Source organism: Crinia signifera, chromosome 4 (genome assembly GCF_055691185.1).
Source record: "Crinia signifera chromosome 4, ASM5569118v1, whole genome shotgun sequence".
Classification (NCBI taxonomy): Eukaryota; Metazoa; Chordata; class Amphibia; order Anura; family Myobatrachidae; genus Crinia; species Crinia signifera.
This window is the reverse complement of record NC_139220.1, coordinates 271243287-271264690: the sequence shown is the minus strand read 5'-3', so window position 1 is coordinate 271264690 and position 21404 is coordinate 271243287. Positions and strand designations below refer to the sequence as shown.

The following is a 21404-nucleotide window of genomic DNA, read 5'->3' as shown; positions in this document are numbered from 1 at the left end:
TATTACCAGTAGATGAACGACAGGGTGGGTGGCTTTCCATGGTGTCCTGCTATGGAAAGTCACCCACCCTTGGATTAATTGCTTGGACGGCCGAAAATCTGTGTGTATGCACTGATCGATTTTTCAGCCCATCGATACTCCCCATCATCGGTCTGCATACACGCTGGGCAAAAATGCCCAGTGAGTATGCACCTTAAGCGGCATAAGAAGTCTCCTCTATCTCTTCAGTTTTGCATCCAACGTGTTTAGTAATGGGAGATGTTAGACTTGTTTGCTGTTATATTGATCTTTTTTATTAATGTGTTCTTTATGTTTGTTTTGTGTTAACGCTAAACATTAGAAGCCACAATAAATAAAGGAAAGGCTGGCTCATGGGCAGAAACCATTATGCACATTTCTTAAGCCCTAAGACTTTTTTTTTATATGGTCTACCCTCTCCTGCAGGTTCATAGTGCCCATCTCCTGTGTGATCTGCAATGACATCATGGCGTACATGTTTGGGTTCTTCTTTGGCCGAACTCCTCTCATCAAGGTAATTGCAGCCAACAGATTAATTGCCTAGCATCTTTAGTTGTGTCCACATGCATGGTAGTTCTGATTGGGTTTGCAATAGTATCCCTTTAATCCGGGACACTTTTGTTTTACACAGGTTCCGTGGCTGGCTAAACTAAAACCTGAATGTCACCTGTATTTAATCCACCATAGAACCTGTGTAAATCATAGATGCCCCGGATAAAAGGCATATTTGGGCAAGCCTAGTTATAAAGATACAGTAAAGAACATACAATGAAAAAAAACAAATACTGTAATAAACCTTTTTCAGATACTGCTGCAAAGGTATAGTAAGAGCGTTACAGCACAAATATTATGTATTTTGTAAGCACCTATTTGGCATTAACCCTTTGAGTGTCAACTTTTGCTGAGAGATATGTGCAAAATATCTGCTAAAAATGGCAGCCTCGCTCACAGCGACTGTCGGGCGCAATATTTAACTAAACTTTATTGACTTCAGATCATTTGCCGGCAATAACTAAAGTGATTCATATCCCTCGACTACGGCCCTGGCAGTTCTAGAACATCTCTCACAGCAACATTGACACTCAAAACTTAAACATGTAATGCTACAGCATCGGATCTCCTGTGAACTCATCAAGTCATATGAGCAGCCCTCAAGTTACGCACAATGACCCATATTTTCGCTCTTTCCAGGCCAGAAAATCTTGCCATGCACACCTAGAATGCGTAGAATGGTCCCCATCACAGCCGCAACATGTTGGTTATGCTCTGGCTTAGGGGTTATGTGGACGACAATGCAGGACATGTGTGGACTAGGTTCTTAGGCCCTTATTCTGGTTGACTCACAAGGCTGCGAATTTAGACAATTGAATGATTGATTGCTCATCTCTGATAAATAGATTAGTAGCTGTATTTTATGAAGTGTTCTGGCTGGAAATCCCTTCCTCTGTTCTGATCCGGTTCTTCCCTGTGCTCTCACCAGCTGTCGCCTAAGAAGACGTGGGAAGGCTTTATTGGAGGTTTCTTCTCTACGGTCGTGTTTGGAATACTGGTAAGTGCTGTTCTCTGGCAGATCATTCTGTCTTCTTTATATCTTTGTTATTTAGTAGAAAATGACACTCTTGACAGAGAGGCCTGCTTTTTCAACGGTCCAAATGTGACAGCTGCTTATATTTATTAGTGTCTGTGTGCCAGCTTCTACCAAGTTCCTGTATTTCATCTTGTATTCTATGCGGAATTAGTAAGGTAGCTGGGTTCCTTCTCTACAGCTCTGTAAACTGCACCTGAGGGAACGTGAACTGGGGTTCAAGTGTTAGGGTTCGGAATCAGTTAGGTGCTCTCAACGCAGACAATTTGTTCGTCAGGTGAAAAATCAGCACTTTTCGCTTGTTTTTAAGGCAAATTTGACTCCCTCTATTCAATCCCCATGCTGATGGGCGAAAACCATGTAAATTCACGAGGTTTTGTCAAACTCGTGTCCGTTTTGGACCGTGTTTGAGGCACTTTTCATTCATGCCGATTCAGATCACAAAAAAGTGAAATGGTATGGGTGAAAATGTACAAAAAAAAAACGAAAACTTTTTTTTTCTTGGTAAAGATTTCAGATGGGATTGAATATCGCCCATAGAGGCACTGTTTCTGGGCAGTGCTGTTAAGAAATATTGCATTTTATTATATATTTCATATATTCATATTCTATTAAAACTTTTCATTCAGTGTTCCCTAACTTTCATCAATCTATATAGATTATGTTATAATCAATCATTCATATATGTTTTCCTTATATGCTTAGATGTTTACTGCCACCTGATAACTTATTTTATATGTTAATATTAGTTTTGTTTGTATGGTGCGGCTATGATAATATCAAACTCTCTGCCTGGGATGTTGTCCTTCAGAGATGAACACTGTACGCTGCTGTATGTGTCCTTACTTTCTGCAAAGCAAATACATTGTTCATTCCAGTTTCTTTGTCACATGACAGAGTTTATTTCCTGCCCCTACGGGAATTAGCAGATGACAGTACTGTAGGAGGGGGGAAAGCCCTAGCAGAAGCCAAGGGAGAGATGACTGTGTTTTAGCCAGAAGGCTTCCTGCATCCATATAGATAGATCTCATGGTAACTGGCTTGTCGGTTAGGATTAGATCACGCTTCCATTTGTTCTCATAAGTGCTTGAAATTCAAAAAACCTTTTAAAGGCTTTTGTGCCTTAGTGAGGTCTCCCTTGGTTACAAAATGCTGCATATTAAAACAAAAAGTAAGTGAGCATTGCAGCGATGCGCGTAAACAATGATTTGATTGCTGCTGTGAGAGAGAAAATGTCTATATTGTATGTGCAGTTAGTTGTGGATGCTCGTGATGTTACACACACCAGAGAGGTTTTTCAGAAGATCTGTACATTCTTTATTTCTCCTTCCTCCACTAGGGGGCACAGGGAGGGAGATGGGCATAGCTTGGAGAGGAGAGTCTGGACACCACACAGTTAATTTTATGTATGCAGCAGCCCAGAGTTACCTCTCTCTTATATCGCACCCGAACACTCAGGCCAGCCAGTTTCATTCTAAATACTTTGTAAATAAAATAACAGGAATATAAAAATATAATACCGGTTTGTTTTGGCATGAGCAAGGGGTCAGTGCTGGGTTAGTAGTCTAGGGCCAAATTTACTTTGGTAAGTTAGCCTTGTACACATTAAGCGATCACCACCAATATTGGTGCTGGCGGGGAGGGATCGATGGCGGGGGAGTGAGGGCCATCGTTAACGATATTGCGTGTACACACTAGACAAGATGGTTAAAGATATAGCTGAGAAGGGCCCTTCTGAGCAATAGCCTTTACTACCTCTTCTAGGGGTAGATGTATGAAGCAGTGATCAGGGAGGAGAAGTGATAAAGTGCCTGGTACTTATTTATCACCGGCCAATCAGCTCCTGACTGTTAAGTTACAGGCTGGGTTTAAAAAGGGACAGTCAGTAGCTGATTGGCCGGTGATAAAAAACCAGGCACTTTATCACTTCTCCTTCCTTATCACTGCTTCATACATGCAATCCTGTGTATGGACTTAGTTACACCACTGTCTGTGTTGGTATGACTTTAGTGAGGTTTCAGTATCCCAGTGTTAGTCTCCCTTTCTGCTGCCTGCTAATGTGTTTTTCTGCTCTCTCTCTAGCTATCCTACGTCATGTCTGGGTATAATCACTTTGTATGTCCTGTGGAGTTTAACAACGATAGTAACAGATTTACTCTGGACTGTGAGCCATCAGAACTCTTCCAGCTCCAGGAATATCCTATCCCGGCTATGCTGCAGTCTGTCATCAGCTGGGTAAGCACCACAAATGCAAGACCTGTTCCTTTAATACATATTTTATAAAGATGTACACGAACGGGTTACACATAAATGCAGACACGCCTGGTTCATGCAGATTCCTTGTATCAATAAGGAATTCTAGCTATGTTTCATTTACATTTTATTGTTCAGCACCAAGTAAGGAATTGACCACCTGAAGTACATCCCAGACACTGGGGCAGAAGTATTAAGCTTGTGAAGAGATAAAGTGGAAGGTGATAACGCACCAGCCAATCAGCTCCTTGCTGTCATTTTTCAAACACAGCTAATTGGCTGGTGCATTGTTACCTTCCACTTTATCTTGACTTTGGCCCTTATTCTGGTTGACTTGCAAGTCTGTGAATTTTGCAGGCTTGCGAGTCCACCAGTTGCCACCTGCAGCACGCACAGCCGCCCGCCCCCCCCCTCGCGTGGCGCTATTAACCGCAGACATGCGAATGGATGATTAGCATACTCATCCATTCGCAGCCTTGCGTGCGGGCACAACATAATTCGGTGGACGCGTACCATTGGATGGGTTTTCTAGTGCTCACAAATAAGACACCTATTTGGAGTCTTACATCTGCGAGTGCCTGTACGGGAAGCAGGCGGGCATCTGCCACCCGCTGATGTCAGATGCACGCCCCCATACCCGCGTCATCAGGGAATTACTATGAGACGAATCCCCCGGCCCGCAAACCCACGCCCCCTGTCCACACTGATATGTGCGAGCACCAGCAAATAATCTATTCGCCGTGGTCGCTCTCACACAGTGGCTGCACATGTGCATAACAGACTATGCGCATGTGCAGTGGCAAAACATCGCTCCCCTACGTGAACACGCAGGGGAGCGAATCAATCACCAGGCTTAATACATCTGCCCCATTCTTGGTTATTTGGTCAGAAACATAATTACAGAAGCGCTCACCTGCCCCAGCGCTGGCCGCTCACCCGCTCCATGCCGCAGCCGCATCAAACCCCCCCCCCCACGGACGGATGCGGTCGCTACATAGGGGGTGGTAGAGGAGGCTTGAGTAGGATTGCCGCCCGGTGTGATTCACCGCTGTAAGATGCCATGGGGGGGTGGGGATAGGGATGGCGGGCGGACAGGTGGGGGTGATGCCACAGTGTCGCTGGGAGCAGGGGGGGAGAGGAGTGACCGCTACTCACCTCCATCCAGCGGGGTCCCGGCTCCCAACTACCGCCCTCCATTAGCTGGCGCCCTAGGCAAATGCCTAGAGCTGCCTAGTGGTGGCGCCGGCCCTGAGTACACCCCTCCCATCCTATAAGCTTAAAGGAAAAGTTTTTTTCCTGTAGCTTTTTTGATCCACATGTGAGAGTCCTGCTTCGAATAGCTTATAATAAGTGCTACAATTAGGGGAAGTTGGCAAAAAGTAATCTTCAATATTAAACCGTTTTTTATCATTTGTATTTTGACACATGGTTACTGTGCAGGAAATAATACAGAGTACTTTTCAACAGCTACATCTAGTGGCTATACTGAAGAATGCATGGGAAAAATTAGTATCACTGGTACTTGTTTCCTAGCACGGCCACAACGATCATAATCGCGGTCATCGGGGGTAAAATCGGGGCCATCGCGGACATCGCATGCGCAAAAAAATCGGGTGCGATGGGCCAGACGCGATGCCCGCGATTTCCCCATAGAGAACAATGTTAAATGCCTCAATTTACCCGCGATGACCACGATTTCCCATAGGAAACAATGTGAAATGGCTCAATTTACCCAAATTATCATAGGAACAATGGTAAATGGGCCAAAAACACCCCTGAACATTGAAATGTCCCCCCAAAAGTAGTTTACGCCACCACGTGATCAACGTGAACCCGAAGCGTGGCGAGCGCAGCGAGCCCGCGAGGGGCGGCGGTACGCGTCCTCCGACCTTTTCATACCCCTACTATCCACTAGGGCGTGGAGTTGAGAATAGAATAGTGTGGCGAGCGCAGCGAGCCACCGAGCCCGAAGCGTGGCGAGCGGACGCGGATACCTGTGAAGCCCGCGAAGGGACGCGTTTACCTATGAAGGTATCCGCGTCCCCTCGCGGGGCTCGCTGCGCTCGCCACGCTTCGGGCTCGGTGGCTCGCTGCGCTCGCCACACTATTCTATTCTCAACTCCACGCCCTAGTGGATAGTGGGGGTATGAAAAGGTCGGAGGACGCGTACCGCCGCCCCTCGCGGACTCGTTGCGCTCGCCACGCTTCGGGTTCACGTTCATCGCGGGGTGGCGTGAACTACTTTTGGGGGGACATTTCACTGGTCAGGGTTTTTTTTGGGGCTTTTTGGCCCATTTACCATTCTTCCCTATGATGATTTGGGTAAATTGACCCATTTAACATTGTTTCCTATGGGAAATCGTGGTCATCGCGGGTAAATTGAGGCATTTAACATTGTTCCCTATGGGGAAATCGCGGCCATCGCGGGTGGACCATTTAAGCATTTTTAGGCGCACACGACGCGACCGACCCGATTTTTCACTGTTTTCAATGCATTTCAATGGAAAAATCGGGGGCATCGCGTCGGTCGCGTCGCAGGCCACTAAAATTACCCCCGATGGCCAAGATTTGTGGCCGTGCTAGGAAACAAGTACCGTATCACTTAACAGGAACCTGTCTGGATTTAAGTTTTTTGTTTTATACTCTTTCACACATTGATGCTTAATTCATGGTTGCCTACCTGACCCTCTCCTTCAGGGAGAAAATGCTCTGTTCCTGGACTTCCCTGGTAATGTATGATTGCCATCACCTGTGGGGAGCAAGGTAATTGATAAGAAAGGATTTTCATAACAGGTGATGGCAATCATACATTACCAGGGAAGTTCAGGAGCAGAGCATTTTGTCCTTGAAGGAGAGGGTCAGGTAGGCAACCATGGCTTAATCTAACATTTAATTCAAAGCCTAGGACTCCAATAAAACAATGTTGTTTGTGTAGTCATTTATAAATGAAACAATCCCAGTGTGTAGGACATTAGGGAAAATAGAGTAAAATAGGTGTTGTATGTGTATAGATAGCCATACACTAGTAAGATTTTCACTTTTCATCCGGTACCTTCATATTATTTTTAAGCCGATTTCAGTATCACTATACTTTACATATTCTATTTGATAAACTAGTTTTTTTTTTTTTTGTCAAAACAAACAATATTTTGAGTAACTTCATAGAGAGAACAGAATGATATACAACAATACTGCAGTTTGTAGATAAATATCATCAAATGACGCTGAATGAAAAAAGAGACCGCACCTCTCACAACATGTACATCTTCAATATGAATAATTAAACCATAAAGAGAAAAAAAATAAAAAATAATACTAATAAACCAACTTATCTCCAACACAACCACACACACACACACTTTCCCCTGTTGATTAGCTAGTTAATTGTGTAGAGTTTTAGAACCAAGGTCCACTTACCTTAATTTAATGGCGTGAACCCTAATCTGCCTTCTATCTCCCAATGTATGGCTATCTTGTCCTTCAGTCTGTAGTAGTGGCGGGTTCCCACCACTGGTCATGTGGCTGCAGTGAATATTAGTGCAGATGGGTTTTTACCCTGTGCACGGCTGTGTGCCGGAAAGATGAAATGAGAAGGCCAGTGCTCAGGGTATTTATTGGGAGGGAGACGGATCTAAAACTGTCATTGTCTGCCCTGGTGTTCTCTTTCTCAGAGATTGTTTTGTTTTCACTGAGAAGAGTTCGGCCACAGCAGTGTGAATTGGTCATGATTACATTGCTGGAGCTTTCTGATATTTAAACCAATTACTAGGTACATATCATGGACCTCTATCTCTAACCTTTCTTGCTCTCACCATCACCTATATTGCTCTGGTATTATTTAGAATAGGGATCCTTAACCAAGGTGGGAGCCTTATTACCACATCACTATTGGCAAGCAAGTCGATTAATGGTCATATGTACTAACCACGTGCCATATTATTTTCAACTTCCTGTGCAGAAAACAATCTGGATGTACCCCTTCCAAATACACAGCATCGCTCTATCCACGTTTGCTTCACTGATTGGGCCATTTGGAGGATTCTTTGCCAGCGGATTCAAGAGAGCCTTCAAGATCAAAGTAATTATTCTAAGTGTAACATATGTCTGTGCTTTGTGATTGCAGAGGGCCAGATGCACTAAGCTTCAAAAGTGATAAAATGGAGAGTGATAAACAGCCAGCCAATCAGCTCCTGCCGGCCATGTCACAGTCTGTGTTTGAGAAATGTCAGACAGGAGCTGATTGGTTGGTTGTTTATCACTTTCCATTTTATCACTTTTGACGCTTAGTGCATCTGGCCCAGAGACTGATGGAGGGGCAGCCTTACTATATGCACCAATTGTTCATTCGGTTCTTTAGTTATTCATCCCAGACAGTAGTTTACCATATTTATTTCCAGAGTATGGAAAGATTCTGTGCAGGGTGCAATGGGCTCTTTCATTGTATCGAAAAACCTTTTTCTGTTTTTAAAGGCGGTCTAATCCAGTGATCATTTCCTTTCCAGAAACAGCCAATGGTATCCCTCCTCTTCAATTCCTCCAATGATATTTTAGCATGGTGGCCTCAGATGAAGGACAGATTAGACTTCATACAGCGTTGCTCTTTAGATAAAAGGCATTAAATGATTATAGCTCTCCTTTTAACCTGTCTATAAACATAGGGCTATGTAAACATTTGCTCATGTTATTGTGTGTTGCCTCAATTCCTTATGTTTATTCCCATTCTTCAGGATTTTGCCAATACTATCCCAGGCCATGGAGGCATCATGGACAGATTTGACTGCCAGTACTTGATGGCCACGTTTGTGAATGTGTACATTGCCAGCTTCATCAGGTGAGCAATGGTTGGATCCTCGTGTGATCCTTTGCTAAATAGAGCCTCTTAGTGTAATAGGAGGAATATGTATCTTCCAATACATTACTGTTCTCCCCACCACCACACATATTATAATGTTTGCGCTGGTTCTTTATACTGGACCTCTCCCTGTGCATACAGAATAGTCTGTCTGCTAGAATAGGACCAGCTGCTGTCCGGTCGTGCTAGAATCCGTGTATTCAGTCCTGCCACTGAGACTATGCTAATATTCAGTGGTCTGAGCTTGTCCACTTCTCTCTTATAATAGAATACAGACTGAATGAACAGTCCTCGTATACTGCTCCTTCTATATTTTCTAATATAGAGGTGGGATATTGGATCTGGAATGCTTTTGTCAAATTCACTTGGTACTTAAAGGGTTAATATAGAACACCTTAATGAAAGTGTACGACAATACATTCCTGTCCTCCAGCTGCACCCATATTTCTTTTCCCATTGCCGTGCGCAGCCCTGCTCATTATGCAATGAGCATAATGACTTAGATTAGCCATGCAACTACAGATGTGCATTGTAAGCACACCTTGTGACCAGTGTACACACATTTATCTGTTATATTAAACTGTAATTGAGGGGTAAATGTATGAAGCTTGGAGAAGTGATCTCTATTCCCATGAAGAACGTTATGTGCAAGGTGATCATGCATCAGCCAATCGGCTATAATATGTAAATTGACAGCTGGGAGCTGATTGGCTGGAGCATTACCACCTTGTACATAATGGGGTAGATTTTATGAACGGTCAATCAGGAGAATATGCGCTATCCCCATGCGTTATGGAAGGGGATAGCGCTTCCCCTGATCTATGACACCCGTGATGTGGGTACTATATCGGTGGCGCTACGGGGGAGATAGCTTAGCGCAGCTGCCATATTTTAAATAGAGCGCCTGGCTCCTACCTAATGTAAGAACGGTCAGCAGCTATCCACTCCGACAGCTGCAGGTGGCGATGTCCTATCCCCACAGCAGGGACTGCACTGTCCCTGCTGTTGGCTCTGAGCTGCGCTGGAGATCTCGCTGGAGTAGCGAGATCCCGCGCATGCCCAGTCCAGCCGGCCGGGGGAAAGGAGACAGCGCGTCAATGTGAACTGATGCACTGTCAGCAGGAGGGGGCATCGCCAGAGGTGGGAGTTTATGCTCCCCCCGCTTCGGCAGACAAGATGTTAGTACATCTCGTCGGTCTCCCCTCCTGCATCGACTTGTTAATTACGCAGAAGCAGGAAGTCTATAATAAATCTACCCCAATGTTCTTTATGGGGAACGATACCACTTCTCCAAGCTTCATACATTTACCCCAGAGTATTTTATTTAGTCATTAAAGATAATTGGACTCATTACCCCTTTTTTTTTTTTTTTTTTCTAGGGGCCCCAATCCTAGTAAACTAATTCAGCAATTTCTAACTTTGCGTCCTGACCAACAAATTCACATCTTCAATACATTGAAATTGCACCTAACGGAAAGGGGAATGCTGGGAAACGGCCAGGAAGTGTAACTCCGCTGTGCATCTGGTCTTGGCAATTCCTCAACCTGGCGCATGTGGGTTCACTGTACAATGCTGTTACAGCCTTTCGCAGAGAGGACTCGTTAACCCCTTTGTTTCTGGAGAAGGTCCAGAAGTCATTTCCTGTTTTTGTGTTTTTTTCTGTAAACATTTGTGCAATGCTCCCTTTTTCCTGTTCTTTTTTTTTTTTTTTTTCAGGTTTTATTTTTCTTAAAAGCTTCTGTTTACATGTACGTCCTGTTTCCTACCCGATTCTACTCACGTAGGTGTAACCTGTAGAAGATTCTGCATACTGACCTCACACAGGGACTACTTATTGGGGGACATTCCTTAAAGTGGTTTAAAGCAAAGTCTGTTTCCAAATTCCATAGTAAGAATTGTATTGTGCACGAAGGTCCTGATAAATACATTGTGCTCTTTACAGCTGCTGTTCCTTTTAAGCCATGTGTGTATCCAATGCATCAAGCAGCTGAGCCCTACCATATACAATTGTTAAATAATAGTAATAATTATTAAGAATTAAAATTATTTTGCAGTTTGGAAGGCCATTCGATCACAGGTTCTCAGGACCCCACACAGTTCATGTTTTCTAGATCACATGTGGATTTTTAAAATGTGACAGTTGGTGATGCACAGTGCTCCTGCTGGGTTACCTGGAAAACATGACCTGTGTGGAGGTCCGAGTTTGAGAACCACTACTTGGCTTTGTTTTAGTCTTTCTTTACTCCACTTACATCAATGTCCTCTCTGTATTTCTAGAGGCTCTCAAGGCATGTTTGCATTGTGTTTTAGCAGCCTTCCTGAGCTTTTATTCTCCCAGCACTGACACAAGATATAAATATACCTGTTCACATTTTAGCATTTATATTTATATATACATTTTAGAATTTTATATACTGTAAGTGTTACATCGTGTTTAAATTATTATCATTATTGTTTTATAGCTTGTTATGAAGGACTGGTCATTTAGGCAGCAAGGGGTATAATGTTGCGGCAGCCATCTGCAGATTGAAGGTTGCGGTGGTCTCCACGCCTGTGCAAGTGAGCATACACCAGGTCACTACAATGTGCCCCGTACACTGATTCTGCTCATATGCAGGAACTTTCGCTACACAGGGTTGGTCACTTATTCGGCATCCTTCCCTATTTAGGTTTTCCTTTTAGACACTTAGCTGACTAGTTCCTTAAACATGTTTCATTGTGACAGGGTTTTCTATATGTAGCACAATTTTTAAGGGGAAAATGTAAAATATGCTTTGGGCCTATTCCGCTAAAGTGAGCTTTCGCCCATTCATTGTTGAATGTATGTGATGCTGTATATTATAGCAGACTTAAGGATGCGTCTGTTTCCTGCCAACAGTGTTGGCAGCCATTTTTGGGTTTAGTCATTTCTCTGAGGAAACTGTGAGGTGGCACAGGCTGCATCCATATAGACACTGGTATTACACCCAAAATGGCTGCCTCCTGAAATATCTATGTGCACATAACAAGTGCAGTTTATGCAAGCCGTTCATTTGCTCGGTTATGGTATAAATGATAGACAATGTCTAGGTCGACAGTCATTTCGTTAACCTCTAATGGTTGACAGTGACTAGGTCGATGCCTTCAAATGGTCAATATTGAAGAAAGGTCAACAAAAGCTCATGGTCAACATGAGTTTTTCAAGTTTGTTCTATATCAACATATGTCGACATGGACACCATTTTTAAGTGTACCACATCTCCTTGGATGCTTGCTACCCTCGGCACACTATTATATTCCCACTCTATGCCCACTTGGATAGTAAAGCATGAAAAAAAAAACCTTTTGGGGGGAAAAAAATGTGAAAAACTCATGTCGATCCATAAGCTTGTGTCGACATTTTGTTAATGTTGACCTAGTGACTGTCGACCTAGACATTGTCTACTCAGTGACCACATACCAGTTTGCTCTGAGGGGGTGTGCAGCCTCCTTCAGAATGCTTTCACTTACAGCGCCATCTAGTGGTTTAGAGAGTTTCTTTGTGCATTTTCCATATTTATTAACGCTTATGTAGCAGCAGCATATTTCAGAGCGCTTTGCATCAGTTCTAAAGACAATGCAGCATTTAATCCTCATGGTCTGTCCTTAAATAACCGTTGTTTCATGTTTGTGCCCACGACCAGTGTTTGTGAAAGCGTTAGATCCCAATTCCAGTGCATACACAAAGAATGCAGAGCTAGAGGGAATTTGATGTATTTATCTGATAGAGACTTGTGGTTGATTTGCAGCTTAATGACAGGTATCTGTAGATCTTTTTGATAGCTGTTTCTTCAGTTATTGTGTCCCGCTTTGGAACTACTATAAAAACCATACATTTAATTTTACTACATTTTAATGTTTTATTTTACATTTAATGATCGATTCTTTGTGATAGGTTTATTGGATTCTATTGCAATTAATATTTATGTATATTTGGTATTTTTGTTACGTGTGTATAAGTTTACATAATGTTTTTTGTTGAGCGTTCATGTTTAGGCCAACAGTCATGAAGTGCATTTGTTTTGCTGTGTTCCCATTCAATGCATTATTATTATTTTTCACCCCAGTTGGCTGTCCTTGTACGGTCACCAGTTTTGTTCTTTTGTGCATGGCCTTTTCCTGCTCATGGATACACATCACCTGTGTCAGTAACAGGAACAGTGTTTATTGGACCTTGCGACGTTGTTCTAGACCAAACCAGTGCTTGCCAATTATTCTTCACTCTAGCTGGCACTGCCAAGGTTTTATGTGTGGTTTCACACTCATAAAGTTGACCGTAAACATATCGCCTAATGTGCTGTGATAGTTCCTCACCTCTCCTGGCGCACCTAGGTGAGGACATGCATAGCAGGAGTAGTGTGCAAATAGAGGCTGGGATCAGAATTTTATACTTGCTTGCTTACATTTATCCCTGGAGGGGAGTAAATATTGCCTAGGTCATTGGCTAGAGGAATAGACATGCTATTTACATAGTTGCTGTGACTCTGAGGTCTACATTTAACATTGTTTATTATTTCTCAGTGTTTCTGTGAATTTGGACATCCTTAATTCTGGTCTATGTATCTCTATACAAGAGATGCCCCATCTGCTGCATCTGTGTAGGGCACATCTGAAAGTACCTTTTTAAACTTTTTCTTCTGTGCTGACTGCAGGGGTGATTGTATCCTGGACTGTAGTGGTGGTTGTCCAGGTGGCTATGGTGATTACATGGCATTTATCCAGATTTTGGTGATGTTTCCTAGATGGTTTCAGTTGTAAGGTGGACACTGACAAAAGGCCGATATGTCAATGGTCGACACAGGAAAAGGTTGACGTTCAAGAGCAAGCAAAGCGCACATGCCAATCAACTGTCTTACTGACATTTTTCAAACACAGTTGATTGGCTGGTGCGTTATCTCCTTGACTTGATCTCTACCCTTTCTCCACTTTATCTCTTCACCTGGCTTAATATGTCTGCCCCCGGGTTTGAAAAAATGACAATTAGGAGCCGATTGGCGCGTCATCATTTATATCTTCTCCGAGCTTAATACATCTGCTCCAATGGTTGAAAAATTACAGTGGGGAGCTGATTGGTACTTTATCACTGCAATGCTCAGTACGTCTGCCCCAGTATCCCTGGTTGAAGTATACGGTTGTACGAGGCTAGACTGTAGAGCCGCTGGGGGGGGAGTTGGAATGTACACCGTAGGTATATTTCTGTATGCACGTGTACTGTAAGTGTGCTAGGTGTGAATATGCTGTCTTTTGACTTCTTATGTTCCCTGACTGTGAATCGGGTCAGTTTGCAAAGTGTCTGCGCACAGGTAGCTTATTTTGTAGAGGAATATTGGTCCACAAATGACTGTTCATGGCAGCCGTGTAATGTCTTTAAGGTCCGGTTTTTAACCAAGGGGTTTAGAGATCGTCTCCCCTCTCACACTGTAAAGGCATGATCACAGTTGTCCTCGTGCAGACTTGACTTGTCCATGACTTGTTACCACCTTTGTAAACGCCTGCCTCTGGATCGCTGCCAAAAAATATAGGTTATAGTAAACCAGGCAGTGCGTGTAGACCATTGGGTTACATTTCCTTGTGCGTCTATAGGAACACATTGAAGGTCACTCTATATATAAATAATTATTGACTGAGTGCCAAGAGTGCAGGTGGTTGATATCATTTATCACTGCACAGTACTAATATCTTTGTGGGATTAGTTGGAACTGGAACAATGCTGCGAAAAGTGAATGAGATCAGAAAATGTGTTGTGGTCAAAGTCAGGCGTCCAAAAATGGTCAATAGCAATTTTTGCTCTATATACCAGTATTACCATTGTGCATCACATCAGATGGGACAAACCCCACAGACGACATACAGGACTGCGTAATCGCGTGTACACACTGACCAGTATAGATGATCCAGCATTCCGATCTTCATCTGAGCAATATATCCAATATATCGTCTGATGTGAGCCTGGCCTTACTGTCATGTTTCAGGCTGTGTTTGAAAAATGCCAGGAGCTGATTTGTTGGTTCTTTCTCTCTACAAGGTTTGATAAATCTCTCCAAAGTGTTTTCTATCCCCTATTTTAAATAAATTGACTGCAAAATGTTCATGGTAGTGGATTAGGCTGTAGGGAGGTCTTGATATGGTTATCGTTTTGGCTCATGGTGTTTGAGTAGGCCTGCGTTGGCTAGTGAGACACTACTGTACGTCAGGGTTGCCGACTTTATCAGCCTCCTCCCCGGGAGAAGCCCGGAGAGGAGACTTCCAGCTGCAGTTCTGGGGGCGGGGCTTGGGCATGACATCATTAAGTCCCGCCCCAGGATGTAATACCCCAAGTCACGGATCTCTGTGGAGGGGGCGGGGCTAAAATGACACGATTGTGTACATTTTAGCCCCGCCCCCTCCTCTGAGAGACCCGCAGAAACGGCGCAGATTGCTGCATTTTTAAATCAGGTCAGGGGTAAGACGCTGCAATCGGGGGGTGGCGTGGGGGTCCCCCAGAATCCGGGAGGGTTGCCCACCTTTCCGGGGGGCTGGGAGGAAGACCCGATTTTCGGGATTCTCCCGGCCATTCCGGGAGGGTAGGTAACCCTGCTGTACGTCCATCTTGAATTTGACATTTATTTATAAAGTACCAGTATATTCCATAATGCTCACAGCTTCCACTTGACTACACTCCAAAGAGTGGTATCCAATAATGTGCGATCATTGATCACGGATAATTTCTTCACCGGAGGCTGGACTATTAGCCCCAATAAGCTGGCACAAGCCATGGCTTATCAGGGATTTTGTTTCACCTGCTTCATTTCTGCTTTTTTTTTTAATCGATGTTTGCCATAAGCCTGACCTGTGAGGGTTCTTTATCCGGGCCATTTATTGATCAAGAACCGTTATTGTGCTACAAATAGTAAGAATGTTCCTTTCATGTGTTTTGCAAAATGTTTTTTGTACTTTTATTTTGTGCACAAAGTATATAAGATGATTTATAAATATAAAAAAAAAGCCACATTACTCTGCACCTCATGTGGAATGGTATCACCTTATCTGACTGCTCACCTTTTTATAAAAGCAGATGTTACTTTCTGAATATTGTAAATATGCTTTATAACAGGCATGGGGAACCTTCGGCCCTCCATCTGTTGAACTACATATCCCAGAAAGCCCAGCAACAGTTTTAGCATGGCCAAATAGCAAAACTGGAGCAGGGCATCCTGGGATGTGCAGTTCAACAACAGCTGGAGGGCCGAAGGTTCACCATCCCTGCTTTATAAGGAGGTTTTTTTGTATAGGAGGTGGCTGCGCCCCCCCCCCCCCCCCCTCTTAAAGGGGAAGTATGACTTTAAAATGTGGTCCTTGCTACGGATAAAATTAAGTATTCCCACTGCTGGCAAGTTCACCACCAGAAGTGCAGCTAGGTGTAAGTACGTGCTGTACTGGGTCTTTCCTCTGTCATGGAACCGCAGTGGAGCTGCAGACCGTTTCTCACATCCTCTCACTTACTAAAGCTCCCTCTAATGATCAGACTGTAGTTTCTGTCAAAGCAGACAAGTGAAGCCTGTGATTTGTTGTCTGTGTAGACCAAGCCTGGCCAACCAGTGGCTCTCCAGCTGTTGTGAAACTACCAGCCCCAGCATACCATACCATCATTTTGCTTTTATGGTATGCTAAAACTTGTACAGGGCATGCTTGGACGTGCAGTTTTAAAACAACTGGAGAGCTACAGATTGGCCATTGACCAGAGACTGACCTGTGTAGGTAGCTTCAGTAAGTCATAGGATGTGAGGCAATGGAGTAAATGTTATAGGGTGCAGGTGTTTGTCCGAGAATGGCCTTTTTTATTTATTTTTTTAAGAGCCACAATCATTTACAAGGTAAACAATGTTAGTTTTGCCTTGTAAATAATTGCCACTTTCACCATTGGCTATTCTCAGACAAAGTCCGTACCTCCAGCTTCTCGCACCCAATGACATTTACCCTGCTGTCTACTTCATGTTAAATGGGTATCGTCACAAATTACCAGATTAGTCCCCGTATATCACTGAACATGTATTTAAGTGCACCACAATCACAATGGAGGCAGGAATTTTGTCATGCCTACTATGTGCAGGTTACAGATGCCCAATTATGAAACAGAATTGTGCACGCAGTACCACCCAGTGCCTGCAGGGTGCACAGCTTGATCTGTCTATGTAAATGTTGCAGGAGCATGTTTAATAGTGATACTTACCTCGCCACTAATGAAGGCTTCAGATGGGGCCAAGAGCACAGACCTATTTGTATATTTGAATAGCTAATTGCTGCTTTGCTGTGTTCTAATTGCTGTGGGACAACAACATGTCACCCTGTCCCCAGCAGATACCTGTAGCTTAATGCTGTGTAACTACTACTAACCAAAGTGGTCAGGTGCCCTGCACAGCTGTGCGGCACCTTCTGTTTGAATGTTGGTATTTAATTTGATTGCGAGGGTCTTATGAATTTTATTTTACAAAGGTTTTTGATAAACATAGCTACCAGAGATGTGAATATTAGGAACCATTGGGTGATATAGATCTGGTTACTCCAATTGATTATAATGTTTATTATGTTACACCAACAAAAATGTATTAGACCAGGCATGTCCAACATTGGCCCTCCAGATGTTGTGAAACTACACATCCCAGCATGCTTTGCCACAGTTTTGCTATTAGAGAATGCTAAAACTATTGCAAAGCATGCTGGGATGTGTAGTTTCAAAACATCTGGAGGGCCAACGTTGGACATGCCTGTATTAGACATTCCCAATCTAGTTGTCCTGACATTATATAATCCTGAATCTGACTAGACAAGATGGAAGTGACCAATCACCTAGGTCAACCGTAATACATGATACCTATTATGAACAATCCAGACCTTTGCATTATATGAAAATACATTTGGCCTGGAATCTGGTGATCTCCAGTAGCAATGGGATTGAGCTAGTACATTGTTTTGTGTGCGCGTCTTTAGATTTTTGGGGGTAAATGAAATCGGGTTCGGGAGTTTTATTGAGAATGGCCGTATTTTTAAATTGGCAATTATTTAAAAGGCAAAACCAGAATGACATTTACCCTGTGTTATTAGTAATCTGCAGCTTGTTGTAGATCGCTACAGGGGAGATTACTTTGGTAAATTTTTTTGACGCACTGTGCCAGAATTGCAGAATCTGGGTAATAAGCTCTATGGAAGGGGCCGAGGCGACCAGAGGCGATGTGCTGAAGAGGGCATGGTCTGTAGGACGTGATACATTTAGAGGTGTATTCTAGTTCCCAATGTGCTTGTGCTCCCTAGCAGCCCCGGCCTCTCTCTGTGTGTAGCTTCCCCAGTTATTTGCAATACAAGGTATTTGGTTCTTTGAATTGAATGTTCCCATGTGAATATATTGTATGTCCTATTTATATTATGCAACTGAAAACAAATAATAATAAAACATGTCCAATAAAAAGTATATTTGTAGCCGTTGTTTCATTTGATAGATCTTGGATCTGTAATGTGAGTTATTGTAGCACAAATTACTGCACAGACAGTATGTAGATATCAGCATATGGTCCATGAAAACCTGCACTAGCACTTGAACGCAGATAAAAAAAATGATCAGCCTTAATGTGGGAGGCGGGGGGGAGCATTGTCGCATAGTTTTTCACAGCATTAGAGACCCTGCGCATCTCCAAAAATGGCTGCTGCCACAGAGAAAACACGCTAGAAGTACTCCTGTACCTCTATTGTCTGTGTCCTCTGCTGCATTGGCCATCTTTGGAGGGGTGCTGGGTCTCTAATGCTGTCAGAGACTCTGCACCTTCACAGTGCCGGTCCCCCTGCTGCCCCCACAATTAAGATTGATCTCCCCCTGGGCAATGAACATGTAACTCCCTATGGCAGCAAGCATGTATGCCCCCCTGGCAATGAACATTTAATCCCCTATGGCAGCAAGGAGGTATTCCCCCCTGGCAATGAGCATTTAATCCCATATGGCAGCAAGCATGTATTCCCCCCTGGCAATGAGCATAGAACCCCTGGCAATGAGCATGGAACCTATTATGGAAAGAACATGTAATCCTTATTGGCAACAAGCATGTAATCCCTCCTTTCAACGAGCATGAAACCACCTTGGCAACGAGCATGGAACCCTTGGCAACAAGATTGTAGGTAAGCGGCACTTATGTGCCTTACAATGCGATTAATCACAGTTAATCCTAAAAATCTCATGCCATCAATCGCGATTATGGCCCGGCACTCCTCTAGTCTGTGGGCTAATGGTTACCTGGCCCAGGTGCTCGCTTCTAGAAAGAGCAGAGGCTCCACATGTGTCCTGAAGATGGGTCTAGGACCCAAATGGTGTATACCACATAAAGGCTTTTTTTCACCAATTCCCAAATATACATTTGTTACTTGTCCTGGTGCTCTCTCCCCATCAGCATGGCGGATGACAACAAATAAGTCAGACAGCTGGTAGGCACGCACAGCACAAATATATACAGATACAAATTTATTAATACCATGTTTCAGGACCATATCTGTGTTTCCCTGAGTAAAGGACATGCAATAAAGGTCCTGAAACGTTGGATTAATCATGGAATTAGAATCTATGGGCCAGATGCAATAAGATTCAAAAGTGATAAAATGGAGAGTGATAAACAGCCAGCCAATCAGCTCCTAACTTCCATGTCACAGGCTGTGTTTGAAAAATGTCAGGCAGGAGCTGATTGGTTGGTTGTTTATCGCTCTCCATTTTATCACTTTTGAAGCTTAGTGCTCCTGCCCTGTTTTGTTAGTACCATCCAGTTGTCTGATAATTCATGTTTCAAAGTCCATCTCTGGTCAAAACAAATGAGCAGGTCTTAACCCTTTGAGTTCCAAGTGAATTTGTCAAAATAGGTGTGAAAATTACCAAGGAAACATTTTCATTCATCATAATGACCTGTAATATTTACCTTTATATAGGAAATATAATCTATTTTAACATAAAATGTTTTATTTAAATTTATATAACAAATGTGAGCGAAGCTGGTGTTTTTAGCGGATATTTTGTACATCTCTCAGATGTTGGCACTCAAACTTTTAAGGCCCCATACAGTGGTCCAGCTTGTTTAAGGTACAAGTCGGACAGGTTTCCCTTTTATCTTCCCAGCAGTTTCTCCAGAGTCCTTCATCTGTCTTGGCAATTGATGTGCCATTTTTTACATGCAATATATTGCATGTAAAAGGACTGCCAGGAGCTTTCGAGGGAAACTGGATATGATCCTATAAAGCTCCCGTTATGTGCTTCTGATGGCTGCACATACAATTTATCTTCTGTGCAGCATGTCCGACCTATGACCCATGCGCACGGGACCAAGCATCAGGTTCATTCGGATGTCATATAAACATGCGATTTGGCCCGATTTCACCAGATTTCTTGGCCCGATCCGTTGGAATTGGGTGAAAACAGGCCAAATCTCACCAGTGTATGGGCAACTTTACTCCTATATTAAAACTGCAGTGGTGTGGTTCTTTGTGTCTTTATCATGTATAGTAAAGTCACATGCATAAACCCTTACAAACTGTCAAAAAGAGTACAGATCAAGCATAAGATTTAAACCTGCCTTGACCGTTAAAGGCCTAGCAATATGTGCATGCAGTTTTGGACTACCCCTTATTCAATAGTGTTGTGTAGAGCTTTGTAGACCTTAAATTCTGGTCCATCAAGGCCTGAAGATCTATATAGGTGGTTGCTAATGTCCATCGTGGGACAGGAGCATGTTGGTGCAATGTATTACAGGGAGAAGTAAGATGGTAGTGAAAAGGATATGTGTGCGGAGTAAAACTGAGGGCTGAATCAAGGATGGCAAGAGAGAAGTCCGGAATTAGGGACTGGGGAGAAGGTTATCAACAGTAAGTGATGAGGGGTAGGTATGGACACTGGGAAGATTGTGATTTCATTGTGTGACGTATTGAGCTTTAGAACAAAACTCGGTTATGGGAGTTAGATTTAGAGGTTTTGCGTAGAGGTGACAGTGGAGGTTGAAGTACCATAGAGGTGCAAGTAAAGGATAGTTATGCAGTGGACCAATCAACTTCTAACGTTCTTTAAATTTTTAGATAAATTGCAGTTAGAAGCTGATTGGTTGAAAAAGGTATCTTATCCACTTTGTCTCTGTTTCATACATTCCCCTATAAAAAGAAACAAAAGAACCAAAAAGAAAGAACCAAAAAATTGGCAACATTTTCAAAATATCATGTTTGCCCGAGTTTATGTTCTTGGGTGTATTTCACCTTTTTTCAAACTTAGAGACTAAAGGCAAACACACGAGTAATACACCATTGAACCACAAAGTACTTCCAATAGAAAAGAATACAACATGGACATTTACTACGAACTACAGTGTTTAAAAATATGGAGCAAACTCAGGACAAAAAAAAAAAAAACTTTTCAAGTACAGTAGATGTCCCTGTGAGTATCGTGTTTAGCACCGATCAGTGTGATCTCTGCATGCTTATGTGTGTGTGAAAGTAAAGGAATTGTTAAAATCAGAAGAAAAAAAACTCCAGAAGCATAACCATCCTCAGGCTCTTTGACCCGGCCCTAGTTAAAAAAACAAAAAACAGGGAACAAAAGTGTAAGCCCCCCACCCTTCCTATTTAATGATTATAGCACTGAGCTTGTGGAACTGGCCTTGGTACAAAAATACAGGAGAAGAAATG

The 21404-nt window shown here is 43.1% G+C and overlaps 1 protein-coding gene across 1 annotated transcript in view; it reads left to right on the top strand.

Annotated features, from left to right (window-relative positions):
- Window positions 1-18171, top strand: part of CDS2 (CDP-diacylglycerol synthase 2) — a 60421-nt gene extending 42250 nt beyond the window's left edge. Inside the window, exons 8-13 of the mRNA XM_083184561.1 lie at window positions 445-532; window positions 1499-1567; window positions 3686-3838; window positions 7815-7934; window positions 8584-8687; window positions 10088-18171. Coding sequence (XP_083040687.1) covers window positions 445-532; window positions 1499-1567; window positions 3686-3838; window positions 7815-7934; window positions 8584-8687; window positions 10088-10217 — 664 coding nt within the window. The 3' untranslated portion in view covers window positions 10218-18171. The remainder of the gene's footprint in view (window positions 1-444; window positions 533-1498; window positions 1568-3685; window positions 3839-7814; window positions 7935-8583; window positions 8688-10087) is intronic.
- The last annotated feature ends 3233 nt before the right edge of the window (window positions 18172-21404 follow it).